Here is a 26530-nt window from a genome sequence, read left to right on the forward strand (position 1 = left end):
GATTTCATCAGCATAGGTTTGGGTTTCACCAACCTCCATAAGTGCTGTTTTTTAAGTGGGCAGTCCACTTGCTTTTAGCATTTTTTATTTATTTAGACAACTGGAAAGTAGAGAGGGAGAGGGAGTAAAGGAAAAGTTTGCTTTCGGGCCAACGGGAGCACGCATGGCTCCAGAGGCGGGACACTTTACCTCTCGACAATCTCCGTAAGTATAATTGGTTTTGAAAGTGCCCAATGTGTAATTAGATGTTTTACACAAATATAACATGCAGCCATATACACATTAATGAAGCCATTATGCCTTCATGGCAACTGCATTGCAGCAGATAGTGGAACAGTGCACCTCGCTCTGCAGGATCATAACGGCGTGGTTGAAGTGGTGGTGCTCCAGCGTAGCAGAGGTCCCATAAAGCAGAGAAAGGGCTGAGCCCGTCCTGACACACACACACACACACACACACACACACACACACAGCACACAGGGATCAAGAAGAGGGATAACATAATCAGCATTCAACACAATCTGAAAAAGAAAGTCTGCCATTGAGCCCTTTTATAATTCCCTCACCAAATCACTCTGCACTCTGTCGCCGACTTATGGCTCAATAATAAAGAAGCTAGAGAGCCATAATCTAAACTGCAGCTAAAATGTAAGTGTTCAACACTGAATATCCTCATCATTCAACGTTGGGGAAAAACACACATGAGAACTAAGCTCAGTGTATTGTAACTGGGTTGCGAGGGCCAGGGTTATTATAGTTTTGAATTTTTCATTAGTTTTTATTTTTATATCTAGTTTTTGATTTTTATTTAAATTTCAGTTTAGTTTTAGTCACTTTTCAGTGAAGCTTAGTTTAGTTCTTAGTTTCAATTCCAGTTTTGATAGGGGTGGGTTTTTTTTGGATGCAAAGTACGTCATGGATGCATAAAGTAACTTGCTCACATATTAATTTATTTATTCATTCATTCATTCATTCATTCACTCATTTATTCATTCATTAATTCACTCACTCACTCGCGGTTAATCTATCTGCCCCTAGTGGCTGGTAAGAGGCACACAGGATACAGAGAATCACTGTTTGCTCTCCAAAATTGTGTAGGCTTTTCTTTGCATCTATTACACTGTGTACTTGTTAAAGGTATAATGAGAGAAGTTCAGAACAGGTATTTTGTATATGTTTGCAACAGTTATTGTGTAATACAAACAATATATTCTTTTAAAAATGTATTTACATTATTTTTTCAACACATCCTCAACTACCTTAAAGTTGGGAGCCATTGCTTTCATGCTACACAAGTGAAATGCATTAGCAGATTCAATAGCAATCTGAATTCAGACCATTTAGCTCAAAATAATCCCAAACGGGGCATTTTCTCCCAAGAGATTTCGACATGAGTAGTGATGGCGTTGGCAACACTGGCACTTCCTCTGAGAGCAAGAGGTGCTCAAGGGGTCGAACAAGGCGGTCTACAGAGAGTACCACCTTGTGGTGCAGTCAGCATTCAGCAAATATAGCCAAAATCCTTCACCAAAAATGAATTCTCTTTACCGTTTACAAGTAGACTAGTTTTTATTTTTATTTCAGTCATGACAATGTTCCTTAACACCTAGGTTTTGTCTCAGTTTTAGTTTACTATAATAACCTTGGTGTGGACAGAGAACACTAACCTCAAGAAATTCAACAGCAATTTTACCTGCTGCTCTAATTGTGCTCAGAGTCAGCAGTGTTTACAGTCTCTTCGTTAAACAGACTCTTATATAAGGCTTATGCAACTTGCTGCTTGACTCTTGCTGATCTGGGCTGGACTACTGCAGACTGCTGCAGGTGGGAAAACATACTATAAAGGATGTGTAGGAGGGAATTAGTGTGTTTATGTGTGCGTGTGTGGGAGATAGCGTTAGAGAGAGAGAGAGAGAGAGAGAGAGAGAGAGAGAGAGAGAAAACAGGAGCGCCTACTTGGCCTGAAAAGCGTTGTTGGTGCCTCGGTGGTCCAGGTCATGACACACGCAGCCGACAATGAGCGCCAGGATCTCCACCTCCGTCAGCGTCTCCTGGAAGCCCGCCGTCTGATTGGCACCAAGGATAGCAATGCCAACGATAAAAAAACAGGCACGCACACACACTATGAGGGCCGTAACAGCATCCTTATTCTATGATGCAATGAGGACCACATTCAAATAAATTGGAAAACATTCCTGCAGCAACAATAGTATCATCCTAAAAACCACAGTATCATTGTATCTCCCTGAAAGGCCATTGGGACCGCAGTAACGCAGTCACATCGGGGAGATTTATGGCTTGGATGAATGGGTTCTAGAGGCCATGTGCTGAGTGAGTCACTATAGGTCACTGTGGGGATAGCAGCAAAGATAGCACGGCCCTCAGCCCACTCATTAAACACATGGCAGGAGAGTGGATGGGCCCAAAACAGCTTACACACTACTATTTCATTTCCCTCTGCCAATAATCAATTCAGATGGGACACCATGCATTAATGCTGTGCTTGATTAAATGAACTACGCAGTGGTGTTTGTATAAGGGTGTGTGTGTGTCTGTGTGCGTGCGCATCTGTGTCTGTGCATGTATGTGTGTGTGTGTGTGTGTGTGTTGCCCTGAGGACCTGATAAAGTAAAAGGCTGCTGGGTACCGTGTGAGGTAATTCTCTGGGGTCTCTATTCAAACAAACATCACTGGTTTGGCTCTGCACAGAATCTGCTGTTGGTATAGTTAGTAAGACACAGAGTTCTAACTTGAACCTCAGTGATATGAACATAGTTCAAAGAGGAATACATTAGGACAAATAGGCAATGGAGGCAAGGGCAAGCCATATACATGCACAATTTAGTACAGTGATTCTCAAGCTTTTTCATATCAAAGACCCCTAATTTAGTGCACATTAGGGCCACGGACCCCCATCTGATGAGATTGTGCCTCTCAGACCCAAATATGAGAATATTATTATTGTTAGATATGATTTTGTCCAGAATTCCATTACTATCTGTATTGTAGGTAGAAAGATAACAGTGAAACTATGATCAAAATAGTCATTCTTCTACATTCTCTAATTGTGTTTAATGGTTAAGTTTGCAAGTCATCAATTTGCTGGGGGACCCCCTGGAACCCCCTCAAGGACCCCTGGTGGTCCCCAGACCCCACGTTGAGAACCACTGATGTAGTATTCACGTTTAATAACAGTGTATATAGTGATCTGTATTCACCGTCAGTATGGCAAACATGCACTGGCAGACGTTGAAGGCGTGTCTCCAGTTGTGGTAGAGGACCATCCGGTAGTTTTTTCTGACAGTCAGCAGCCATCTGCACAGTGTCTGAAATGAGAGCATGGGTCAGGGTCAGAGGTCGTCATCGGGATACTGTGGGAAGTGGCTACTAAAGGAACAACCAAACATGTTCCAAGGACCTGAAAGAGGATAAGGAACAGACTTCAAAACTCAGGAGTGGAGTTACCGGACAGTCGGTCAGACAGGCATTCGTCTCACCTCATAGTCGATCTTGAATTTCTGCACCATCCCCAGCTCCATAAACATCCTCAGAGCTGCCGTTATCATGGCGTCCACGTCCAGAGAGAAATCATCAAAGGAGAGCTTATCGATGCCCAGCTCGCAAACAAGGGGGATGTTAGCTGCCTGTTACAGAGAGACAGGAGAAACATTGGGGGGGGGGGATGTGAGTTCAGAGAGCAAAAGAGGAGAGAGAGGTCAGAAGATGCTGTGCCATTTTGAGATGATAGAAATATGGAAACATGCTAATTAAGTCTCTGAGGACTCATCCAGAGAGGGTTAAGATTAATGAGGGAGCTTTACCAAAGGAACTGACTGTTGTTTACTCTCTGTGCTCATTGACAAACTTAGTTGTAGTCATCAGCGGCTTTTCTTAACCATTACTCAAACACAGAAACACATAACACAGACAATGAAACATATTTACACCGAACCGACCACGTCTTCCACGTTTGATGTGGTCTAATGAGCACAAGGCCTATCTGAGCGGACACACAGGGGATTTATAGCATGTCGTTTCTGCCTCTAGTCAGCATGTATAGTATGGCCGTTTCATGCAGTCTTAACTCACATCTCAAAGCGCTCCACAAGTTGGTGTTACAGTCTCAGTGCAGCCAAACGAGTGTTTCTCCCCTTCCTCTCCTCATAAAAGCCACCAGAGCCCAACCTTGCCCTCACAAATGTTTGCCTGTCAGGTCAGCAGGTATTCTCTCTTAATTCACTGCCTTGGGTTGCGAACGGCAGCCGGGTTTGTTTGCTGCTGACATTTACAATTCGGTGGGATTCCAGTCAAGTGTATTCCATAAGGCTCCATATGTAGAGCAGTTATGAAAGAAGGGGGGAAAGGCAGGGAGCGGAGCACACAGCGCTGGATGAGGGGGCTGAGAGATCACACCAGCACACTGGAAAGCGGGGTTCCTGCTTTGTGCTAATGGCCACAGGGGAAAATCCCACACATGAAAGTGCAGGAAAATAGGTCATATCTACATTTCAGAAATGTCACGTCAATTAGGAATGTAGATATTTTCATTTCCTCAACTTTATAAATAATGCAATGAAAATGATTGCCTATTGATTGGAGTAATCCATTTCAAATACCGCAATTAGTTTATTTTCACCTGGGAATTTTCGACCCATATCTATACCTCACACGCTACTGCAGTTCTTGGGAGAAATTGGAAAATGAAGTCTGAGAGACAGGCTGTCAATTCTCTGTTACCATAGATTTTTTCTTTCCCATTTTAAGTTAATGAGTGCCAGTGTTTTAATTAGAAATAGATCTCTTAATTAAAGGGCCTATCAGCAAACCAGCTGCATTCTGAACTAAATATCCAAGATTTTTATCTTGTGAACCATAGTTACACTTTCTGTATCAGAAGCATACACATCTTACTCTACTTTGGTATATCAGGCTGTAATTGTTGCCTTAACACTATAACAGAATCGACATGTTATTCCTGGTCTAGGTTTACAGGTTTATATTAACAACAATGAACACTGTCTTTGTGGACACTGTGGCATTACACAGGGGGGTTTTGGGGGAGTCATGGGTATATTTTCTGGTGAAGAGCTGTTAACTCTACAGTGAACTGAAGCTCATTTACATGAAAAAGCTCAAACAAACATTATGTGAGTCAACAAACTCAGTCTTCCTTCATTATTCATGGAACAGTATTCACAAATATAAATTAAACCATACAAGATCACTGGAATAACAAGCGATTTTTTACAATGAATTGTCACTTTAATGTCTGTGTCTGTCTACTGTGTCTGTGGAGTGAAACGAACGGATTTGAGATAAATGTAATGATCTGAGCGGTAATTATCTGTTACCTTGAATTTGTCGACTTCAGTCTTGGAGCAAGTGGCATGGTAAGACAGAACCTGCAAAAAAAATAATGACAGAGTTTTTGCTCAAGGTATTTTTTCAAATCATTAAGACTTAGAGAAACAATCAGTGGGGCTCCAACAGAAGCACAACTGCAGACTACAGTTGAAAATGCAGCACATCACTACCACTGCATTTCAATGGAGTGTATCCACCAGATGAGGAAGCAGGGGTTCACACACACACACACGGCTCTATAACACTCGACAGAACAGAGATGTCAGCCCTGATTCCATCCTCGTGTTTCCCTCATTTCCTGGGAGAAATACCTTGCACAGACCTGCAGTCGCTTATTTGATCAGAAACACTCATGTTTATTCAGCGCTTCCAGGAGCAATGCATCTACATACTAGTTCATTCTATACTTCTCCCTTAAACGGCTCTATCTCTCCATTTCTTTACTTCTCCTACCCTGAAACTGAGTGGCACTAACTACTATAATGCACCTGAAAGCTCCCTACAGTAATCTAAGTACACACTGTAAAGGCTGCACAGTGCTGAATGGCTACATACTGCAGGGAAGATGAGGGATTGCTTTTCACTGCCTCTCATTAATTATCAATAAAACCTTTGTGAGAAGGTTATCTACAAAGAGAGATCAGCACTTTTTTAATACGTACACTCTTGTAGAAATATGATACTAAAAAAAGGGAGCAAAAAAAACACACAGACCCCTGAGAGGGAATAAGTAAAAGGAGGTTTTATATTAGCCATGCAGCAGTCGTTGCTTTTTGTGACTTCTGGGTAAATGTTTCAACACAGCATACAAGGGTAGTAGAAGAAGAAACTAAAATGCTATTATAACTAATGGGATAGGAGGATAGGTGGAGAGGACTGAAGGGATGAAGCTAACAGAAGATTTACACACAATCACACAATGAGACATGGATGGCAAAGAAGACGCAGGCACAAAGAAAGGAAAGAGAAAGGTAGAGTCACCTGACGTCAGTCCACCAAAACACCAAGTATTAAATTGTGTATATAAAAAAAAGTTTTGCATTTGCATCTCTGTGCATAGATCTAATAAGAGCTGATTTACAGTTGAAAACATTGGAAAAAGTCACGTATTCTTTCAACATCTGATAAGAGGCAGGAAATTGAATGGGATGTTTTGTTTCTTACATCCAGAGCCACCGACTGTTTGGCCCACGACTTCTTCACCTGGTCGTACATGATGGTGTTGTTGATGCCCAAGCCGCAGAAGATCACAAACGCCTGAGGGGGGAATGAAACACACCGATCAAGCAGCGCACAAACAAAGCAAAGCTCAGCCCCAGTGATTTCCACTATACCCAAAGAAGAAAGAAGAAACCTACAAAATAAAAAGTGTGATACCTCAAAAAGACGCTGGTCTGCGTCATCAAATGGTTTCCCATCCAGCCTGTTCAGCACTTGAGCGACGCCTGTTACACAAAGTGAGTTTATCCAGACAATGAGGACTTAGCAGTAATGCTGATGGGGGTTGTCAGGCTTGATATTGGCTGGGCTCTGGTGTACCAAACCTACCCCTAATTAACAGAGGATCAAACCCACACACTCCAAGTCATTGATCAAATGCATTATTAATGTCAATAAAGGAGAGACACGCCTCCCTTTTACATAGATAGTAAATTCCACAACAGTGATGATCTTTCAATCAATTTTTTCTATCTCTATGGACTTGATGAAAAGGGCTATATAGAGTGATATTTTACATTCATTATAATGACACAAGATTGCATGAAAATGAGGGAAATGTAGCACTGGTGAAATCCAAACTATCCGGTTAATGTTGTTATCTGTGACAGGAGGTCCAGTTATTGTCCACAACACTGCTGTGGGAGTGAAGCCTTTCATTTATCTTCCCTGGTTTGGATATACAACCACAGGCTTCTCTCATCTTAGCTTATCTCCTAATTTAAAAAAAAAAGAAAAAAAAAGAGGACTTTGTCGATAAAGCTAACTGTTAACTGATAGAGAGCTGACGTTTATCGTCACAGAGAAATTATGCTAACAAGAAATTTCCCCAGAGAGTACATTACCATTTTTATGCCTCTCTAGGAGGTCAATCAAACCTGCCTAAGACACTTTTTAATTTCAACATATATATCTAGAAATCCATAGTGCTAAAACAGGATTAATCATGTACCTAAAACCATTATTCAGTCTGATTTCATTGGTTTAAAATACAATATAGGCTTGGATGCAGTCTGCCTATTGTTCCAACATGAGACACAGTTTTTAAAATACAGTTCAATACTGTACAAATGTTTGTCAGTACACTGTGTCTAAGGCAGCTCAGTCAACTCATTTAGTTAGTTGGAACTTAAAAGTTACCTAGTTTTGACAGAATGGATTTATTTGTTGTAAAACAGGCCAAAAAGCATTCAGTGAACTACACAACATACTTTTACAACAACCTCCAATAGCGAAGAAGGGATCATTTCTGTTTTTCATGTGAAATTCAGATGGTTCTTTTGACCTGGGAGTAGTCAAATCACCAGGCCAAACACATTCAGAGTTTGGCTGGTAATTGCCACACAAACATCATTAAAATGTAACCATCACTATGGTTAAATGAATAGGACTTAAAGAGGCAACAGGAACATTCTTTTTTGGTTAAATCATGTTAAGTCAAGAAATGCTGATGTGAATTTCACTGACATTTGCTAATTAACTTCAAATCTGTTGAATTGTTATTGTTGTCGACACAACAGGATTTCTTGTGATAGCAGGAGAAAAGACTTTGCATGAGCTGGATTTAACCTTGGTGCATGACACAAGGATATCAGTTTTCTGATTGAATGTATCCTTGACTGGAGATTTTTTTCTGCTGCTGCTTTGTGTGTATAATGGTTTTCACTCCAGGTCCTCAGGTGCCACCCACACACAGAACATTTTTTTCTCCCCTCACTCTTTCTGTTCTCTTTTCTCTCTCCCTTCCCCGACAAATGCACTCACACCTACACAAAAAAATATGTACGTACACATGCACACAGCCGCGTGCACACACAGACACACACACACACACACACACATACACACATACACACACACACACATACCCACACACACACATACAGGTTTTAACTGACCATCTGCGGCAGCTATGCTGATCATTTTGCACTCAAACAAAACTAATGACTTCCCGCGTCAGATCTCAGTGGGCCGAGTGGAGCTGCTAGCGTTGCCTCTCCCTGCAATATCCAGCACCAACACCAGGCTAGAGATCAATGATTTATCAGAGTGTCAGAGTGGTGTTGGCCTGGGGCTGATTCAGGAACACAAAGCACACAGCCAGGAGAAGGGAACTCCTCCTCTGAGTGTGGAGTGATGGCGCAGCATGGCTCTAATCAGACACATGCAACCTCACACTCAGCTCAACATGCTGAATCTCTACAATGCAGTGGAAATGTAAAAAAAAAAAAAGCAATTTGAAAGAACCAAGTGCTACATGATGTCAGCGGTAAAAGTATTATGTTGTATTATGAACTAGAATGTGTTGGGCTGTATGTATTGTATGGTTTCTTGAATGTATTGGGCTGCCAATTTTGTCTTTTTGCCTGTTATTGTATGATTGCTTCCTATAATTCCATTTCCATGAAGTACTACAATGGAAATAAGCTTATCGGCTTTCTTGTGTTATCCTTGACAATTTCTGAAAACTGCACATTTTCCCATGCTCTGTTTCTTTTGTCTAATAAATCAAATCAAATAAATGCATCACAGATATTACACTACTCTTGTTTAAATCTCATTATCAACACATGCAAACTTCATGTTTTCTTTTGATATATATCAAAAACGTTCATCACGAAGTAAGTTCAGGAGAAGAGGAAGTCCTATATGTTGACTTACCAATGATTTGGTGGTTGCTGTTCCATATAGGAACACAAAGCACAGAGCGGATGTGGAAGCCTGAGAACTGGTCTGCCTAAAAACCAGGGGAGCGTAAATATAAGAGAAAGGTTACTGTGATTCATGCACACAGGTACAGTACATACTCTCCATCTGCATGGAAATGGTAAGCACTATACTCAGCACTATAGCCAGATTTTAGCTTTAAGTATTAAACTATGCATACTGTACATTCTATTTTCGCTACCGGAGTATTAACTATGCATATGTGCCTCACCTGTGGTGGAATAGCAATAGCAGTGTGAGAATCTATTGCTGGATTCAGTTTAAGAAACATTATGCTACAGAGACCAATCAGCAGTTGATAACATGGGAAAGTGGCACCAATGAAAACAGGGTTCATGTTGGGTATTTTATAAGGCTTATTGGGATAATTCAACCAGGAAAAAAATCCCAGTTATGTCAGTTTTAAAAGGTATCTATTGTTTCAGTGAGATTGTATCAGTGGTTACCTCAGCATCAAAGCGAGGATCCTGATAGGCATCACTAATGTTCACAGGCAGACCTGTGGATGCTACCAGCTCTGCAATACTGTTGTTGATGAGCCAGTCCGAGTACGAAGATTTCTCCATGCTGTCTTTGAAACTGGGGATACAGAGGAAGAGGAGGAAAGGATGACAGAAGGAACAGAAAGGAAGCGATAGCACTCAACCTAATTTCTCCACTTGCCTTTTCTCGGGAGACGTTCGATTCTGCAAAATCACTCTCAAACGATAACTTTATGTAAATATAAAACAAATATTTTTTGTCATAATTAAATAAATAAGAGGTTTCATTCCCTTTCATACCTTAAATGCAAGCTTGCAAAAGGCCATTGTTATTTCTCCTTGTGGACCCTCTTTTACCTTGATGTGCATTTAATGAACTTCTCATACAGTAGATATCAGTGAGCTTCTCCTGCAGCTTATGAAGTAATGAAAAGTTAATTGTCTGATTGTCTTCCTCCTCGCCAAACGCCCCCACACTCTGCCACAGAAACACCTGCATCCCTGCTCAGACTTTCCCATTCACATTCATTGCAGTAGGCTGTCATTGACTTTTTTCTTTTTTTACCTTCAAACGCAACAAGGTAAATGTTCAATGTGGTTTATTTCATCTTTCAAGTTTAGAATAAAGGTGGAGAGACACTGATGTCAGATCTTTTGAATCTCTTTGATCTAGTGATATGGCTCTGTGTGGATGTGAAACTCATATAGTGCAGGGGGGAATAAGCCTCATAGGTGTGATGGCTAGATTCTTCCCCTCCTTTTTCTTCCCCACTCTCTGTCTCTCTTCTCCCTCTCTGTCTCTTCCCTCTCTCTCTCTCGTCTGTCATTTAGCTGCCACAGACACACTAGCAGCACCATGCACCAGCTCAACATTATTCTCCCCATGGGGGCGGCTGGGGATTCTGAGGTGCATTAGAAATCCTACAGTACGCTCAGCTTTTGACGTCAAATTTATTCACTTAATTACACACATAAATCTTGCACAGCGGTCCCTGCTATTCAGATGTGAACCTTCAGGAAGACTAGTGTCATCACACGAACACTTTTTGTTTCCTTTCAGCTTGGATTTAAATGCTGTGTACTTTATAACGTGGAATCACAATGTGGCTATTTATTTGTCATTATAAAACAGTGTGGATTTCATCTGACAGCAGCAACACAAATCAGCGTTGAGTGTGTCCAGTCAGAAAGACTAAACTGGCCAGCCGTGCCGCCTGACATTTCCTTGATTGCTACTTATTTCTTACTACTGGTATTTCTTCTGTTATGATACTTTTTTTAATTACTGTTGCGGTTATCACTGCTGCCTTGAAGTGTCCACGTCAGTTATGGCAAGCACAGGACTATAATTTGTCTTCCTTTTGGTGCTGTTTTTCATCCATAAACAACCCACACAATATTAAGCTTCTCTTTCTCCACTCAACCATGCCTAGCAGTAGAGGGAAGCACCAAAACCCAATTAAGGAGGGCTGCTACAGTATGCCTTCCATTCAGAATCAGCATATTACTTCCACAGCGCTCCGGAATATTCAATTTTCATACTTCCTTTTTTTTTTCCGACAAAGTTTCACAGACAAAAACCTTCAGAGAATTCGTCCTTGATGGAGGCTCTAATGATTCAACCAAGGCTCTATGCGAAATTTACAGGTGCAGTGGTGGTGAAGGCGAACAACAGTGGAGATATGACTATTTAGTGAATGGGTTAACGTCAGCAGAGGGAAAATGGAACGAGGGCAGAAGTTCTCTAAGAGCTGAGCGTGTGTGTGTGTGTGTGTGTGTGTGTGCACGTGCATAGCCAATATAAAATATATACATTGCACATTACCCATACATAGGTATGTGCATATGTATACAAGGAAAGACGACTCCTCATAGCCAAATCAAATGGGTATTAAAGGTAGCCCATTTAGAATTGTGTCTAATTATTAAAGTGACATATTAGTGTGATAATCCTACTTATAGCATTTTAAAGTAGGGTAGATTTGAACACCTGAACACAATACATACCTGTTTTCAGTGTCTGCACTGCATTTAGGGGACAGTAGCTCAAATGACTTGGTGAACTTCACCACCTGTGAGGTTCGAAAGGGGAAAAATCACTAAAATTCCCTAAAATTTACATGGTACATAATGTACAGACAGACACACCGGCGGATATAAAGATAGACACACACACACACACACACACACACACTCAGGTAGACCGATGAATACACAGAGAGAAAGAAAGGTACCGGTGACTCAATGTCCTCCAGCAGTTGAACGGAGCAGCGCTCGCACTTGAGCAGCGTCTGCGCTCGGTGCATGATCTTCCTGACAATCTTCTCCAGGTCAGTTTGCTCCTCAAACAGATCATTCACTACCTCCAGGAGAGCCTGCACACCGGCAACAAACAAGAAACCATTGGCAACACTCCCGCCTACCTGAACCACAAGCTTTCTGCAAGACCCACTGAATAAGCCATCTGTCAGCAAGTACTACTGAAGGCCCTTTAAATAAAGATGTTTCGCCTCGCTAAGCTATTAGAGCATAATCATTATTATTCTTAAAGCATAAACTGACAGGGTAATATAACATGATAGCTTTCCCCAATAAAAGTAAATTAGACTCTTCATCTAAGGCAATACCAATCCAATTAAATACACAAGCACATAAAAATCCTATGGTGTAAAGGGGGCTCTCCTCATTTCTCTCCTCCTTTCACTGATCTCTGTTCTCATTATGTTCACCTCCATCAGGGATCAATGTCTGACATGCATTAGCGCATCTCTAGACGTTCCCTGGGATATTTAGACCGCGGCCCTGGCCCCCCTCTGGATCCCGGCCCATCCCCCTCTGGTGGACCAGAGGAAACGTCCAGGCAGGGCTGCTCGCTGATCCCTACTGCAGTGGCAGCAAGTGGGCTGTTGCTGATCAATACTCAGCCTCACTGTCAGCATCAGAGAGAGAGGCGGGGGGGGCTGATCCTGGGGATGGAGGGGGAGGAACCTTGTCCCGGTCGGCCCTGTGGTTCTTACCCGGCTCCTGTCGTATTCCTTCCTGGAAGCCGCGAAGAGCTGAGCGTTGGAGATTGCGATACCACAGAAGGGCAGGTACATCTGCAGCACCTGTGGACACATCGAACCCTCATCAACTTTGTACACCTCTGTCATCGCTGAGCTAAATACACAAATACAGGGGTTATTTTTCAAACACTGTCCATGATGCAAAATATAACTGTTATTGTACAGCCAAATTTCTTTTGAGGTATCCAAACAGCTATAACTAAAAAAAGGATTTGGTATCTTTCTTTTCTGTGTAGCAATGTCATTCTCATTGAAATTTGTGTAATGTGTAGCTATTCTTTCCAAATAGCTTTAATGTTGTAGTCAATTTTATGACTGGCTATAACATTAAAGCTATTTGGGAAAGCAAAAACAATAAATGTGAGTGAAGTAATGTTTCCATCCATGAAAAACTTAGCTTTTGAATTGGAACAAATAAGAAATGGCCTTTCATCGGCATCATTACTTGCTAGGACAAATAAATCAATTCAGCTGACATTTTACCATTTGACTGAATAGTCTGACCCACTGTGCCTCTGGCTGATAACATGAATTCTATATTATATTTCCTGTTTAATTCATATTTCCTTTATGTAACGTAATCACTTGATATGGCCTGGTGGCTATAGTTAATGTGCATCCTGAAATCCAATCAGCATCTTGCTGGTTTGGAATCGAACCGCATTTCTTTTCTTCCTCACCACTGTTGATCCATAACACGCAGCAATTTTGTGAAGTATACAATCTCACGCTACAGAAGATATTGAGAGGTGGATGTAACTGCGTACTATTAAGACAGCTGTGGTGTGAATAGAGATAACTGCGATGAAGAGGCTGAAATCTATACGATTCCAACTCCCTGACCATGTAGCCTTATCTGAGAGACACTCAGCCCCATAACAAGGAATCAATAGAATTTAGGCTGTTTGCTTCCTCACTCAGCCTCTTTGTTTAGTTATCTATCTTTAGCATCTGGCTGCTGTGTAAACAATAAAATCAGTACAACAAACCCAGTAATATTTACCAGCCCTCGGCCTGACCTGAGGGTAGGGACACTACAACAATACATGAATGGGAAGTTACTCAGCTGTGGCCCCTGATACAGGAGTATCTCTTTACCTTTTAGAAAATATAATGTATCAGTTACTCATCAACAACCAATGAACACGTGAGGAATAGAATAGGAGAATTTTTAAGTATGCGCACTGCAAAACCCATGAGAAGCTACGGCACTGTTTTAATAGCTGTGAAGCTTGTAGCTGGGACTTACTCAACACATTTTCCTTTGGTACGTTCTCTCTAATCGCTCATATTTCTCTCAACAATCCAAAAAGGCAACCTTCAAGGTCTCCTCAGTTAGCACACTTTGCATTTCTCACACTATATTTCACTGGAAGTGATGGCTTTCTAATTTTGAATAGTACATCTACTGTAGCAAAGAATTGGTTGTTAATACTAAAGAGAGACTAAAATATGACATAAGCAGCAAAAGAATGGAGCTTCTCTATCAAAAATCGAATTCTTCTGCTCTTCCATATCGCAATGATGTGCATATTATAACACTGTTTAACATGTGCTTCAAGTTAAGTACAAATTAAATTACTAAATCACTAACATCTCATAATGTGATATGAAATATTATGCTGTCATGACTAATGAGTAAAGCAACTTTGTGTACTTCATTCAGTCATTATGCATGATCAAATGCCTTATGCAATTGTCTTTAGCCATGAAAAACAGATGATGCAGAGCAACAAGCTCGTACATTACGCCATTTCAGCTGTCCTATGGAATTCTCTAATAATGATCTTCCAGAAAGGCTGTGGCCATCAATAGCCCCAGCAGGAGCAGATTCATTAGCGAGCAGGACTTTGGGGACCTGGCTATGGATCTGCCCGTGGAAGTAACAGGCAAACCTGAGAAAAGCACTGCTCTCTCTAATTACATTCTGTCAGGCAGGCCATTATACAAGGCTGCATTACAAACAAGAAGTTTTTGCCTTGAGACCTGTGGACTGACCAGTAAAGAGTGGTTTAATTACGAAACTAACTGTCCATGGCCTCGGGGGCTCGACAGCAGTCTGTCCCTCTAACCTCGATGACTTCCCGGTCCACAGCTGGAATTTCATATGAAGCAAGCCAAAGGGAAATTACAGTTCTTTCTCCACTAGCCATGTCTATAACAACTACCTTACTAGTGGAGTTAACAAGTTGTGTTCACTGTGACTTTACATAAAGGTATGATACGGTGAAACCACTGTTGTTCCACCAACACTCTTCTGAGCAATAAAATGAAGCTCTCTAGTTTCTCTGATCTCATGTGGGACTCCCTCGCTTGCGTCAGCAAAGTGCATAGCACTTTTGCAAATACATTTACCAATGATTGCTCTTTTTGAAAGTGACATCAAATATTTATACAAGAGGAATCTACACCACGACAAATTTTACAATGCAACTGACTCTGTTATTCAATTAGGACATGAATAATTCCAGACACTTCACAGATCAGGTGAGAATGAATGATCCTGTTTCCTCGCTGCCTTGAGTCTGGGTCTTCCGTTGCTGTTATGGCCGCTCATTGACTGTGATGGTGCAGAAGCATGGCGTCACTGAGTGGCCTACTTTCCCACAATAACACTTTAACAGCATTGAATGGACCCAGTTCCACACAGGCCGCCGCTCATCGGATAAAACAACCTTTCAAATGCCACCATATGATATACAAGTTGGTTCTAAATTAAAATTCATACAAATGTAGTCCCTGAAATATGATACAGAATTGTTTTATGTTATAATCCAAAACGCAGTTGACTGGCTCTAATTTATGGGTACTATGAAACCAGAGTTAATAAACACAGTATCATAGCAAGAGGGCAGCATTCTAGCTATTGTGATTATACATGAATAATTAAATTGTTGTGTGCTTCACAAGTACATGGAAAAACGCCAGGAGCAAAGAGAGGTCACAACACCTTTGAACAGTGGCTGTTGCATCAGTGCAGTAATGTCAAGATAGATCAAGTCTTTATACACACTTATTACTCCTCAGACGAATCTCCCTGAAGTGCTTTGGCAATAAACAATTGTGGGAACTTAGTTCCGCTAGATAAATGAAAACAGTTAAATTGTAGTGACTCTTTGGAGGTTTTCTTGTATTTTGCAGATAAGAGTTCACACTAAAACCAAGGAGAAATATGTCTTTGCTTGCAAAAGATAAACTGGAATTGGTTATAAGGGGACAAAGGCATAATAATAAGACTTTATGAATTCTATCACTTATATTAATGCTATGTTTCATGTGACGATTACTTGCAAACAGATAAGTCTCCAAATTCAACACAACCTAAATGGGTACAGATGTGACGACCTCAGTTTTTGAGATGCCGATGTAACACTGCAGTGTAACAATGCAACTCAAAGCAGCATGCAGTGGTGGGAAAAATATTTGATCATCCAGTGAATCAGAATACAGATAAAAAAAAATGTATGTAATATAGCAAACTATAACAAAAAAAATATGTTTATCTTTTATTATTATTATTATTATTATTTTATTAAGTGACAAATAACTCATCAAGACTACAATGCATTATAGTGTAGTACTCATACTGAAAAAGTAATAGAGCCCCTCTTGAGAATGTTTTGAGCAGACTTTGCTGGTTCGATGGCTGAATCTGAGTACAAGTCAGTCCATTAACATCAACTTACTGCCACCATGCTTCACAGTGATAACGGATTGTTCATCCATGCTAATTTGTTGTCTGAGAAAATTAGCCTACCCAATTAGCATTAATAATTAAGAATTAACTAATTAATGAATGGCCCTTTATCAACATACAGCACAGTGTCACCATGCTTAATGTGATAGTTATGGGCTTCTCTGCTTGTTAAAGATCTGGACTTTGAGTCAATCACTGACTCAACTGTGTATTCCACTCTGAGTTTTGGGAAGCAAAATGTGGTCTATGTAAGATTTAACCAATGAGGGATCACTTACATATCAACTGTCATTTTGATTATTTTGTATCATAGTTTCTTGATCTTTCACATTCCACAGTAACTATAGGTTCATTTAGTTCCAGTGTTTACAAACAATAGTAATGTGAAAGTTTCGAAATCCATTTAAAACTTGTGTTTGGCTATTATATACTGTCTCTCCTGACACCAAGAGCTCAAATGATGAATTTGAGAGTGAAATAATGACTCTAATCCACTGAAATAAAGACAGGTTACGTCAGTAGTGGGGTATCTTTCCAGAGTTAGTGTTATAGTCGAAGTACAGATTGCACCTGTCAATCATGAAACAAGCACAAAAGTGCAAGGCCCATTTGTGGCATATAGATTTAATTAATTAACAAATTATTTGAATATATGAGGTGAGAATGTAATCTCACTTTTCTGGCTCCCTATCTGATGAGCTGCCATAAACTCTTCTGTGGAGAATAAAGTAAAGTTAAGCTACTTGGCTTGGAAAACTTGCAGGTAAGAAGAGCAGATTCATAATTAAAGTTACATTTTCGTTTCTTAATTTTATTGATTGAATATTGCTCAATAAAGAACACTAAAGAACAATAAAGACTTCATTTGTAGAAAATTACACACTGTGACAAACAAAGTTTGATAGTGCCCAAACATTTTTAAATAAGAATTGTGAGGTTTCTAATACTGCTCAACTGTAAAGTATTATAATTTCAGTTATATGCATGTGACCGCTGACCTCTGCCTACACTCTGCACTTTAATAGCACAAATATGCAAATGGACAACTGTTATTGTGCTAATCTGTCCTGCCTTGTCTCTTTTTGTTATGTGATATGTGTTTTCTATGTCTTGTTTTTAATGTTTGTTTGTACCTTCTAATTGCATCCTTTAAATTGCCCCATGTGGGATAAATAATGCTGCATTGAATTGAAATGACACATGAAGATCAAATATCTATTTATTCAAACTTGGTGGGGAAAAAAACCCTACAAACAAGCAGGGTTTTCACATTTATTTCCTTGCCACTGCACTCTTCTTACTGTCAAGACATCTGGAAAGTCAATGCGTCTTCCTGAAATAGGACAGAGCACTCTTCAGACTAGTGGCGAGCCTTGAAGGCCACAGAAAACTGTGAATCACTACAATCCCAACCGCTCATAATGATCATCACTTCAAGCCCAAATTGGCACTAATTACTCTTGATTTTCTTCAAGGTGCTGCTCCCTAGGCAGTGAGCCACAGTTCATCATTTCAAAATCAGTTCAACATGAATGCAGCCAATCAAAAGAACAAAGCACCATTTCTTACTCTCTGTCACTGATGGCTGTACGATGAGGAGGGCGACTGGCACCTTTGGGCCCTCTGATATCTGCCAGATACCTAAACCGGGCTATGTGAGGCTCACGTGAATCCAACTGTCGTGTCTCGCTGTCATTTCATTAGGCCACCTTTCAGGCTCCAATGCCGGCAATATCCTTGAAAGACTTGTGACATGGCTCGACAAGACAGCCTCAATCATTTCAATAGGTTTAATTTAGATTTCATTCACATTCAGAGACAAAGACAGCGGCGGCGAAGCCTTGTTTGTGACAAGAAGGTGATAGAATATACGAGGAACTCCTACAACACATTACAGCCTACAACGGTGGCCTGTATTGTGTGTCAGCTGTTATAGAATGATGATTGTGAAACATTGAAAACCAGTTGAAATTTGCATAACAATCCTTCACCTTTATCCACAAACACACACAATTCTTGCTTGTTGTTTGAACAGAAACAATCTTGTCCAATCTTCTTCCGTTAGCCAAGTGAAAGTGTTTCAACTTAGAGGTTAAATTGCTTCTAATCAACACATGGTATGTTACACTGGACAGTTGGGCTCAGCTTTGTACCCAGGTTACACAAACTATGGCACTTAAACAAACGACTTGCAGTAGAGTTACAAGGATCTTATCCAGCCAGCTAGTTGGGAAGGATCCATCTCAGCAGGCTAAATGTAGGTGTTTAAACTTTGGTTAATTTACATGCGTTGCACGCGTTAAATATCAAGAATCAATGTTCGGAGTCTAGCTCTGTGGTGGTCAGCTGCACAGGTCTGAATCACAGTCTTTTTATGCCTCACTCAATCCACATCCTCACTTATCCAGCATAGCCTTCAATCTAGAGTAACTCCCCCCTTCATCATCCCACCATCCCTTCCCGTCCGTCTCTGTTTGAGAGGCCTTGGAGCTAGGTCAGCCTTTATTCTTTTTGGTCCTATGTCATCCACTCTCTCGTTGCCCCGCAGCTCTCTCATATCCACACTGGACATGCATACTTACACCAACACACACAGACACACGCATGCACAGTCACAGTACATGGAGACACACCTGCATGCACATTTTGGCCTCATATTGTTCATTTTTCTCTTGTTTAAGTGGATTGTTGTAACATTTTGTTGTTATATAAAGCACTTTGTGAGGAAGTCGTTATAGCGGTTGTAAATTTGATTTTGATCTGATATCCTGCAGGAATGTATTAAAAACCTGGCACCAAGCAGAAATTGTGTTCTCTCTTCTTTCTCTGTGTATTTACATTGGGAAATTGTGTGAAAGTGGTTATTATAGTATTGCTTCAAGTCAATTTGACAGGGACTTTGGCAGCCAGGGGGAGCACAGCAATGGGAGATTGGTGCGAGTGCTATTTGTCTGTCAATCTACTCACACAGGTGTTAAACTGTATTGGCAGAGAGAACCTACATGGAGGAACTCGTGTTTTATTGAGGGAAAATTCACTGTAAATTAAAATACATAACACATAACAGGCAAAATGATAAAAATCCATGCCAAATGAAAGAAAATCAAGATCGAGATAACAACATGATCAGCTTATCAGCTTAAATGAATTCAATCACCATATTCTTCCACAGAAGATAATGAGACAATGCAATTATACATGGGTTGAACCATTATCTGAGCTCCCCAAAGGACTCCAATCCTGCAGGGTATCAACACAACACAATTAAGGCAGTGTGGCATTTAAAACCAGCCATATAATGTGTTTAACTATCCTATACGGTTTCAGTATGTAGAGAGCAGCATTTGTTTTAATATCAGCAGCATCTCCAGCTAATGGCATCCGCTGTTGCAGTATCATCTAATGCTTTGAAAAGTGTGATACATTTTCTTAATACAAGGTCTTCCCATAAAAGCATAGCTGCAGCCTCTGTGCAAGGAGCTGACTGTGTTCTCTGATGCTAACATTGCATTTCATTACTAATTCAGCTGTAGCCATCCCAAGCATTAGTGTGATGGTAATGCAATGTGAAACGTACTAAAAACGTGGGAAAGAAAAAAAAGAATTCATAATCTCCATCTATTATAAACAGTGGATAGGACTCTAGATCTAATCTGAAGTTTGTACAGTTCCAACAGAGAAAAACATACTATAAATAAAAAACTACAGTCTTTTGCTACAGTGAAAACTATCTCTAACATAAAAGCACAACTAGCTTTGTGCTTTTATGTTATTTCTTTTCTACCCTACCAGGGCTCAAACCTGCAGTGACAGAACAAGACAGCATGAACTTTAATATCAGCCTGGCATCGCCAATGGGCTACACCAGCGCTCCTCATGCCGCTCTGAAAATGGCGAGGAGCCAAATAAACATTCATTCAGAAACAGATGCTAGATGTGAGACCCCCACCCACTGCTTTGACACATTATATTCATTCAAAGAGACATTTGTGTCTTTGTCTTAGTTGCAAATGTCAACTGTGCTCATCTGTTTACAGGCTGAGCTGATTCACGAAGCAATAACATACTGAACCGGTAGGCGTGTCGGTCAAGAGCATGCAACAAGCCGACTCGTCCAAATAACTGGACTCTGTGCTCCAAAGAATTTGAATATCACTTGATTGATTTCTGCTCAAACACAATATCTCAGGACAAATATCTGTCAATGATATGAACTTCATTCTGTTTTTGTGACCAAAAGTCCTATATTGCTGGTGTTAATGCCTTGGCAACCATAATAAATCCTAGAAATGGTGAAATCTAAATGATGATCTAAATGGTGAAACTATGAAAATGTTGAGACGCAGAACTTTTCCTAAACATGTATGTCAGCACACCACTAAACTGGGTGCCAAACAATCAGAGAATCTGAAGTGGTTTAACAAAAAAGGGAGACTGTCTCTGACGTGTCTACAGATGGTGTTACTCTTTACACGTTTTGACCTCTAAGGACAGTACATGATCCCAGGAAAGTGTGTTTGACCATTCAACCCCGCAGCACCTGTTCACTGTTCAGCTGAGTCATGTCTTTGCCCTGCTGAGAGGGCACGCCACTTGCATATTTTCAAAGGAAGACAATCATTACAGTGACAAAAATAAACCTGAATTAGAATTAGAAATTTGATTTTATGAAGGACTGCTCAGCAAACCTTGTTTTAAGTTTGAGGTTTGTGGTAAATACATTTTCCAAACTCTTATTTGCTCACACCAAAATCAACAATGAAAATCAAAGTTTTTCTATAACAGCTGCTTGCAGGTCAAAACAGTAATCTTATGATATAAAGTTAAGGGTGCAAACTATGAGGAAAACCAGTTACTTTAGTTCAGAGACATCCATCTTATGTTTATTATCACTGCTATCGCAAACTCAAGAGTATTACAACATGGACAGCAAAGAAAAATGGCATCACTCCAGCCCTGCAATGCTTGTATAATCCTAACCCCACAAAACGTGCTTGCCTACAAAACAATTGAGTAATGTCCTTGAAATGCCGCACATGAATCATGAAGTCTATGAGCATTTACTTGACTTTAGGCCTGTTCTTTCCTTTGCACTACACTTTACTGTGCCACAGTAATTCAAATTTGATCAAACTGTGAGGCAATATGGTGATTCTTTTTTTTTGTGGTGATAACATTAACACAAAGGGAAATGAGAAACTCTGCCTCCTTACCTTGCTTCACTGTCTAACACTTTAGCTTGTAAGCATTATAAAGGTATTCATTCATCTTTTCATTCATTCATTCACTAAAATCATTAAAGGCAAGAAACGGGGACAGTTTAATTAAGAGGATATGAAATTGATGAGCTAAATTACCTTAAAAATGACATTTTTTTATACATTCAACACACAATTATTCATTTTTAAACACAAATGCGGAATAGTCAATGGTCTGAAGTGAGAGTGCCTAAAAAAATATGTTTTTTTCTCTGTTTTGTGCTTCATAAAGTTGATTGCTTCAGGAGTATTAAAGGACTGTGGGGATTTTCAGTAAAGAGGGAGGCACACCTTCATACCTTTAAATACATATGAGGCGAGGACTACGAGGATAACTAAGCAGTTGTGAGATGAGACAATGTAATATAGAAGTGAAACAAAGAAAGACAAAATTATCCATGATCTATTCTACACATGCCAAGTTGCCAGCAGCAGCATACGTATTACAGCAGCTTGCAATCCTCCCCCCATTATTCACATGTAATATTGAAATTACCTTTTCATCATCCTCAGTGAAGAGAGCTCCACCTGGACTTTTGTTGATGGCCTGAGCAACTCCAATGATCTCTCCATCACTGTTGCGAATGGGCATGCACAGGAGGGACTTGGTCTTGTAGCCTGTCAGCTTGTCAATTTCGTCACTGAAGCGTCGATCCTGCAATCCACGGGCATAATGTCATGATGTAAGCAGTTGTTTCGAAAACGAACCCAGTCTTTCCCCTCTAATTTTCAGATGCAGTAAATATTGACAACCTCAAGTCACGCAATCACAGCTGTTCAAATGGAGAAGTGTGAGGCAAAGGCTATGAAAGACAACAACATTATCGCAGGTTTGCTTTATAAAATGATGTCCTGAACCCTGAGAAGTGCAACACATGTCTGACATGGAGGAGTGATGTCACTGTAGTTTACTCTTGATTTCTACTGTATGTTTTAACCAAGAAGGTGTCTACTTAGCAACAGACAATGGCAACAGACTTCATTTTTCTTTACCTTTGTCTTAGGTATTTAGTGTCACTTTGATTCACAGCGAGCATCATGAAACAGCTTTCAGGGTTTAATGTAACACAATATTGTGTCCAATGCTTAATATCAGGCTTCCTACTGTGGAATTGTAAAAACTATGAAAAGGGAATGGGAATTCTCATGCATTAGCTTGTTGTAACTACAGTCAGTAATGTTTTTTTTCTATATGTATGACATGACAACCAGTAGACCTACAGCATCTGCTGGACTGGTCCTGTCGATTTTTCCATGCCTTCAGCTCTGTGGTACACCGCTTGATTGATGATCAATTAACTGTTTGACTGATTGAATGAATGACAGACTGAACAATCCCCCCCTCTCTCTCTCTCTCTCTCTCTTTCTCTCTCTCCCTCTCTCTCACACACACACACACACGCACGCACGCACACACACACACACGCACGCGCGCACCAAGAGGAGCACGCACCTGGTAGGCGTCAGGGATGTTTACTGTCTCTCCGTGTTCAGCCACATATCCAATGATCCCCTTTCCCCACGGCACCTGAACTTCATCCGAATTACTCAACGAGGGCAACACCGTGATGCCCGCGTGCACGTCAAAGAATTTGGAAACCAGCGTCTTCTTGTTGGCCGTGCCCTCCACCAAAAACAGGGAGCAGCGGTCCGCGTCGACCATAATACAAACAAACACCAGGATTTTGTAACTGAGACTAGTTATATCCAAGTCGTTCGAGATGTCTTTTACCAGTTCCAGGAAAAACTCTCTCTCGTTGTGCTCCTTCAGGTAGTATTTGAAGTCGACCGCGGTGGACGGGTACTGGGGGATGTTGACTCTGGACTCCAGCAGGGCGCTCAGGATGTGGGCAGTGGTCGGGGGCAGAGAGCTGGCTTTCCTCAGCAGCGCTCTCCTCCTCATGCTCGTCAGCGGCTCCTGAGCCCTGGAGTTGACGTGCTCGTCGTATGTCCTGTTGGCGTTGATGGCCTTTGACCTGGCGAAAGTTTTGCGCAGCTCCTTCTGCGAGGCTCGCCGCTGCAGCCCGTCGCCTTTGCTCGCCCAGCTGTCCTTGCACGCGCCGCTCTTCTCGGGCTCCGCGGGAGCAGCGGCGGCCGCCGGACTTTTGACCGCCTGGTGGTTCTTGAGCCATTTCTCCACCATGCTATGCTTCCCCTTTCGGTTCAGGTAGTCCTCGAATAACTCGGGGTGCGTGTCCAGAAAACTTTCCACGTCAGAGAAGACCATATTTGACACTGCCATTATCTGTTCTTCAGGCGGTTCTCAGTGAACCAAATCCATGAAGTCGCGCGGGGAAATGGCATCTATGATGTTTTACCGAGGGTCAAAAAAGTAGAGAATCCTTTGAATACCACAACTTCCAAGATGCATTACGCTCGAAACTCCCCTGGAGCTCTGGCTACATCTCCAGTTTGCACTCAGTGGGGAGAAGGATGGAGACTCCCTTTGCGCACCGGCGTATTCCTCCACAACATTTCCACGCTGTTGGCTTACTGTAACCAAATCAAAGCACATCTAAGCCAATGCAATGTGGATGCAAATACGGGCTCACGTATCACAGACATTGGAAATTATGCAGAGAGCCACTACCGAGCATCACCGTCGTGTGGGTCTTCTTGTGTGCAAATGACGCTGGCTGTGGTTGGCTCGGTCCCGCTGACGCTCTCCTCGTCACACAGGAGCTCAGGCTGTTTTCAGCAGTCAGCCCATTTGAACCGTTTGCACTCCCTGGGACGACACTCCAAATATACATAATAATACTCATCATAATAACGATGATGATGATGAAGATGAAGATGATGATGATGATGATAACAACAATAACATCAGCAGCATCAACTAATAGGGCTATTGCTTATCGAGAGCAGAGATGTAGATGAGGGTAAATCCACCTATAAATTCAATAAATTAGCCTACTTTTTTACCCTTAAGCTTACCCAACTTTCACCTTTATAAATTCATAGCATGCATCAAACAGTAAGATGTAAGCTAGGCTATATAATTATTCTTGGGCTAATTATATGTTCTTATAGAATCATATTTGTTTGTTTCTTATAATGGTGGCTGTTTAACCTATGATGATCACTGACTGAAGGTAGTTTACCCACCCTTTCTTTAGCTTTACCATTACATCACTAACTGCATCACATTATATGATGTGTGACTCTTATTTGACTTTTTTGCAATAATGAATAGCTACTCTAGATATATAATGGCTGAATGGGTGAATTAACATGGTGTAAATTAGACTTTACTTGCGTCAATTTGGCACACATAGCGGCCTCATCTGAATTCACTGACAAAGCCTTGGTGATGGTACTGTTGGTGCCTTTATGATAGCTCTGCCTGACAAGTGCAATCAAAGTGAAAGACTGTCGCCTGTAGGAAAATGAATTTCATAGCATATAGAAATACTGCAACTCAACAATGTCCTACACTTAACCTCAAAACTTTGGCAAACGGAGAAACTGCAGTGGTTGGCATATAGCATTTACTCATGTAACATCGACCGTTATTACTGGCAAAAGGAAGATGTCAGAAAATCAAATTCCTTGATGCAACAATAAGCAGTACCACACTCCTTAGAAAATGTGAGTGCAGTTGTACACTTTGAACGCTAGAGGGAGGTAAAATGCACAATTTACAATGAATAAAAGTATTCTTCATCCATACAGGCCTATAGGACTAAGACAAGTCAAAACCATGCTGCTTGAAACTCTTCTCATTTCTATGGATTACATGCAATGAACCAATAAAAAATACTCGAGGTTTCATTATAGGCCAATCAACGCCATTAGTTAATATGCAGACTTTTTTGTCCTTAGTTCATTTAGGGTCACAACACTTTTGAAATGACCTACATCCTGTAAAAATATGCAACATGTGTGGACTATGTATCAGCTTCCAAATCCACATCCAACTTAGATATGTACAAAACGCCAGTCTCTTCATTCAAAGGGAAAAACTACTCTCTTCAGGAAACTACCCCAAAATATACCTCATAGACACATCAGACCAACACAAGGTAACACATATTCTGATGTTGAGGTATTGGCCTCATGAATTTAAAGAGACAACATGACATGACATGGACTTAATGTCACTTTGAACTATTATTGTGGTAAAAAAAAATATATATATACACTTGCTAGCAAATATTAAGATATTACAAAGTCTACCACTCTAGACTTTGGTTCACTAATTTCCCATATTACAATTTCAATTACAACATTTGGCAGTCGTTTTTATCCAAAGCAACGTACACATGAGATTTTCATACAACACAAGCAAGGATCTAGTCAGGAGAGAACAACGAGAGTAAGTGCCATAAAGCTAAGTTCTGGTCCAACAGGACATAGGTGCTACGAGGCAGTGCATAGAGTGCATAGAGGTAGATAGAGGTTTTTGTTTTTTGGGTTTTTTTTGTGACAGTCCATCGGGTGAGAAGGTGTTCACTCTTTAGCCTTTTCTTAAAGATTGAGAGGGACTCTGTGGATCGAATGGAGTTTGGTAACTCGTTCCACCACCGAGGAACCACAGAAGACAAGAGTCTGGACTAACCAACTGCTATCTCCTATGTCCTAGATCCGAGCTTGTTCTGCTCTCCATATTAGACCTAACTGTCAATTCAAGCACATAATTATAGCCAGATCTCAAAACTGACCACATATTCACCTCTGGGTAAGCATACAATCAAACTAATGCAAGAGGACGTGTT

At 40.8% G+C, this 26530-nt stretch overlaps 1 protein-coding gene across 1 annotated transcript; it reads right to left on the reverse strand.

Moving 5' to 3' along the window:
* Positions 1 to 294: 294 nt before the first annotated feature.
* LOC139656098 (dual 3',5'-cyclic-AMP and -GMP phosphodiesterase 11A-like) lies at positions 295 to 24054 on the reverse strand. The gene is made up of 14 exons (XM_071533596.1): positions 23266 to 24054; positions 22309 to 22467; positions 12810 to 12899; positions 12027 to 12167; positions 11800 to 11864; positions 9757 to 9877; positions 9245 to 9320; positions 6743 to 6810; positions 6530 to 6622; positions 5353 to 5403; positions 3499 to 3645; positions 3220 to 3327; positions 1958 to 2067; positions 295 to 433 (listed from the first exon to the last, which is right to left on the reverse strand). The coding sequence occupies exons 1-14, from the start codon at positions 24052 to 24054 to the stop codon at positions 295 to 297; spliced, it is 2157 nt and encodes a 718-aa protein (XP_071389697.1).
* Positions 24055 to 26530: the final 2476 nt, after the last annotated feature.

The sequence above is a fragment of the Centroberyx affinis genome, unplaced genomic scaffold (genome assembly GCF_046629955.1).
Source record: "Centroberyx affinis isolate AG114_WGS23_722 - 3 ecotype Tasmania unplaced genomic scaffold, CSIRO-AGI_Caff_v1 ptg000166l_1, whole genome shotgun sequence".
NCBI lineage: Eukaryota > Metazoa > Chordata > Actinopteri > Beryciformes > Berycidae > Centroberyx > Centroberyx affinis.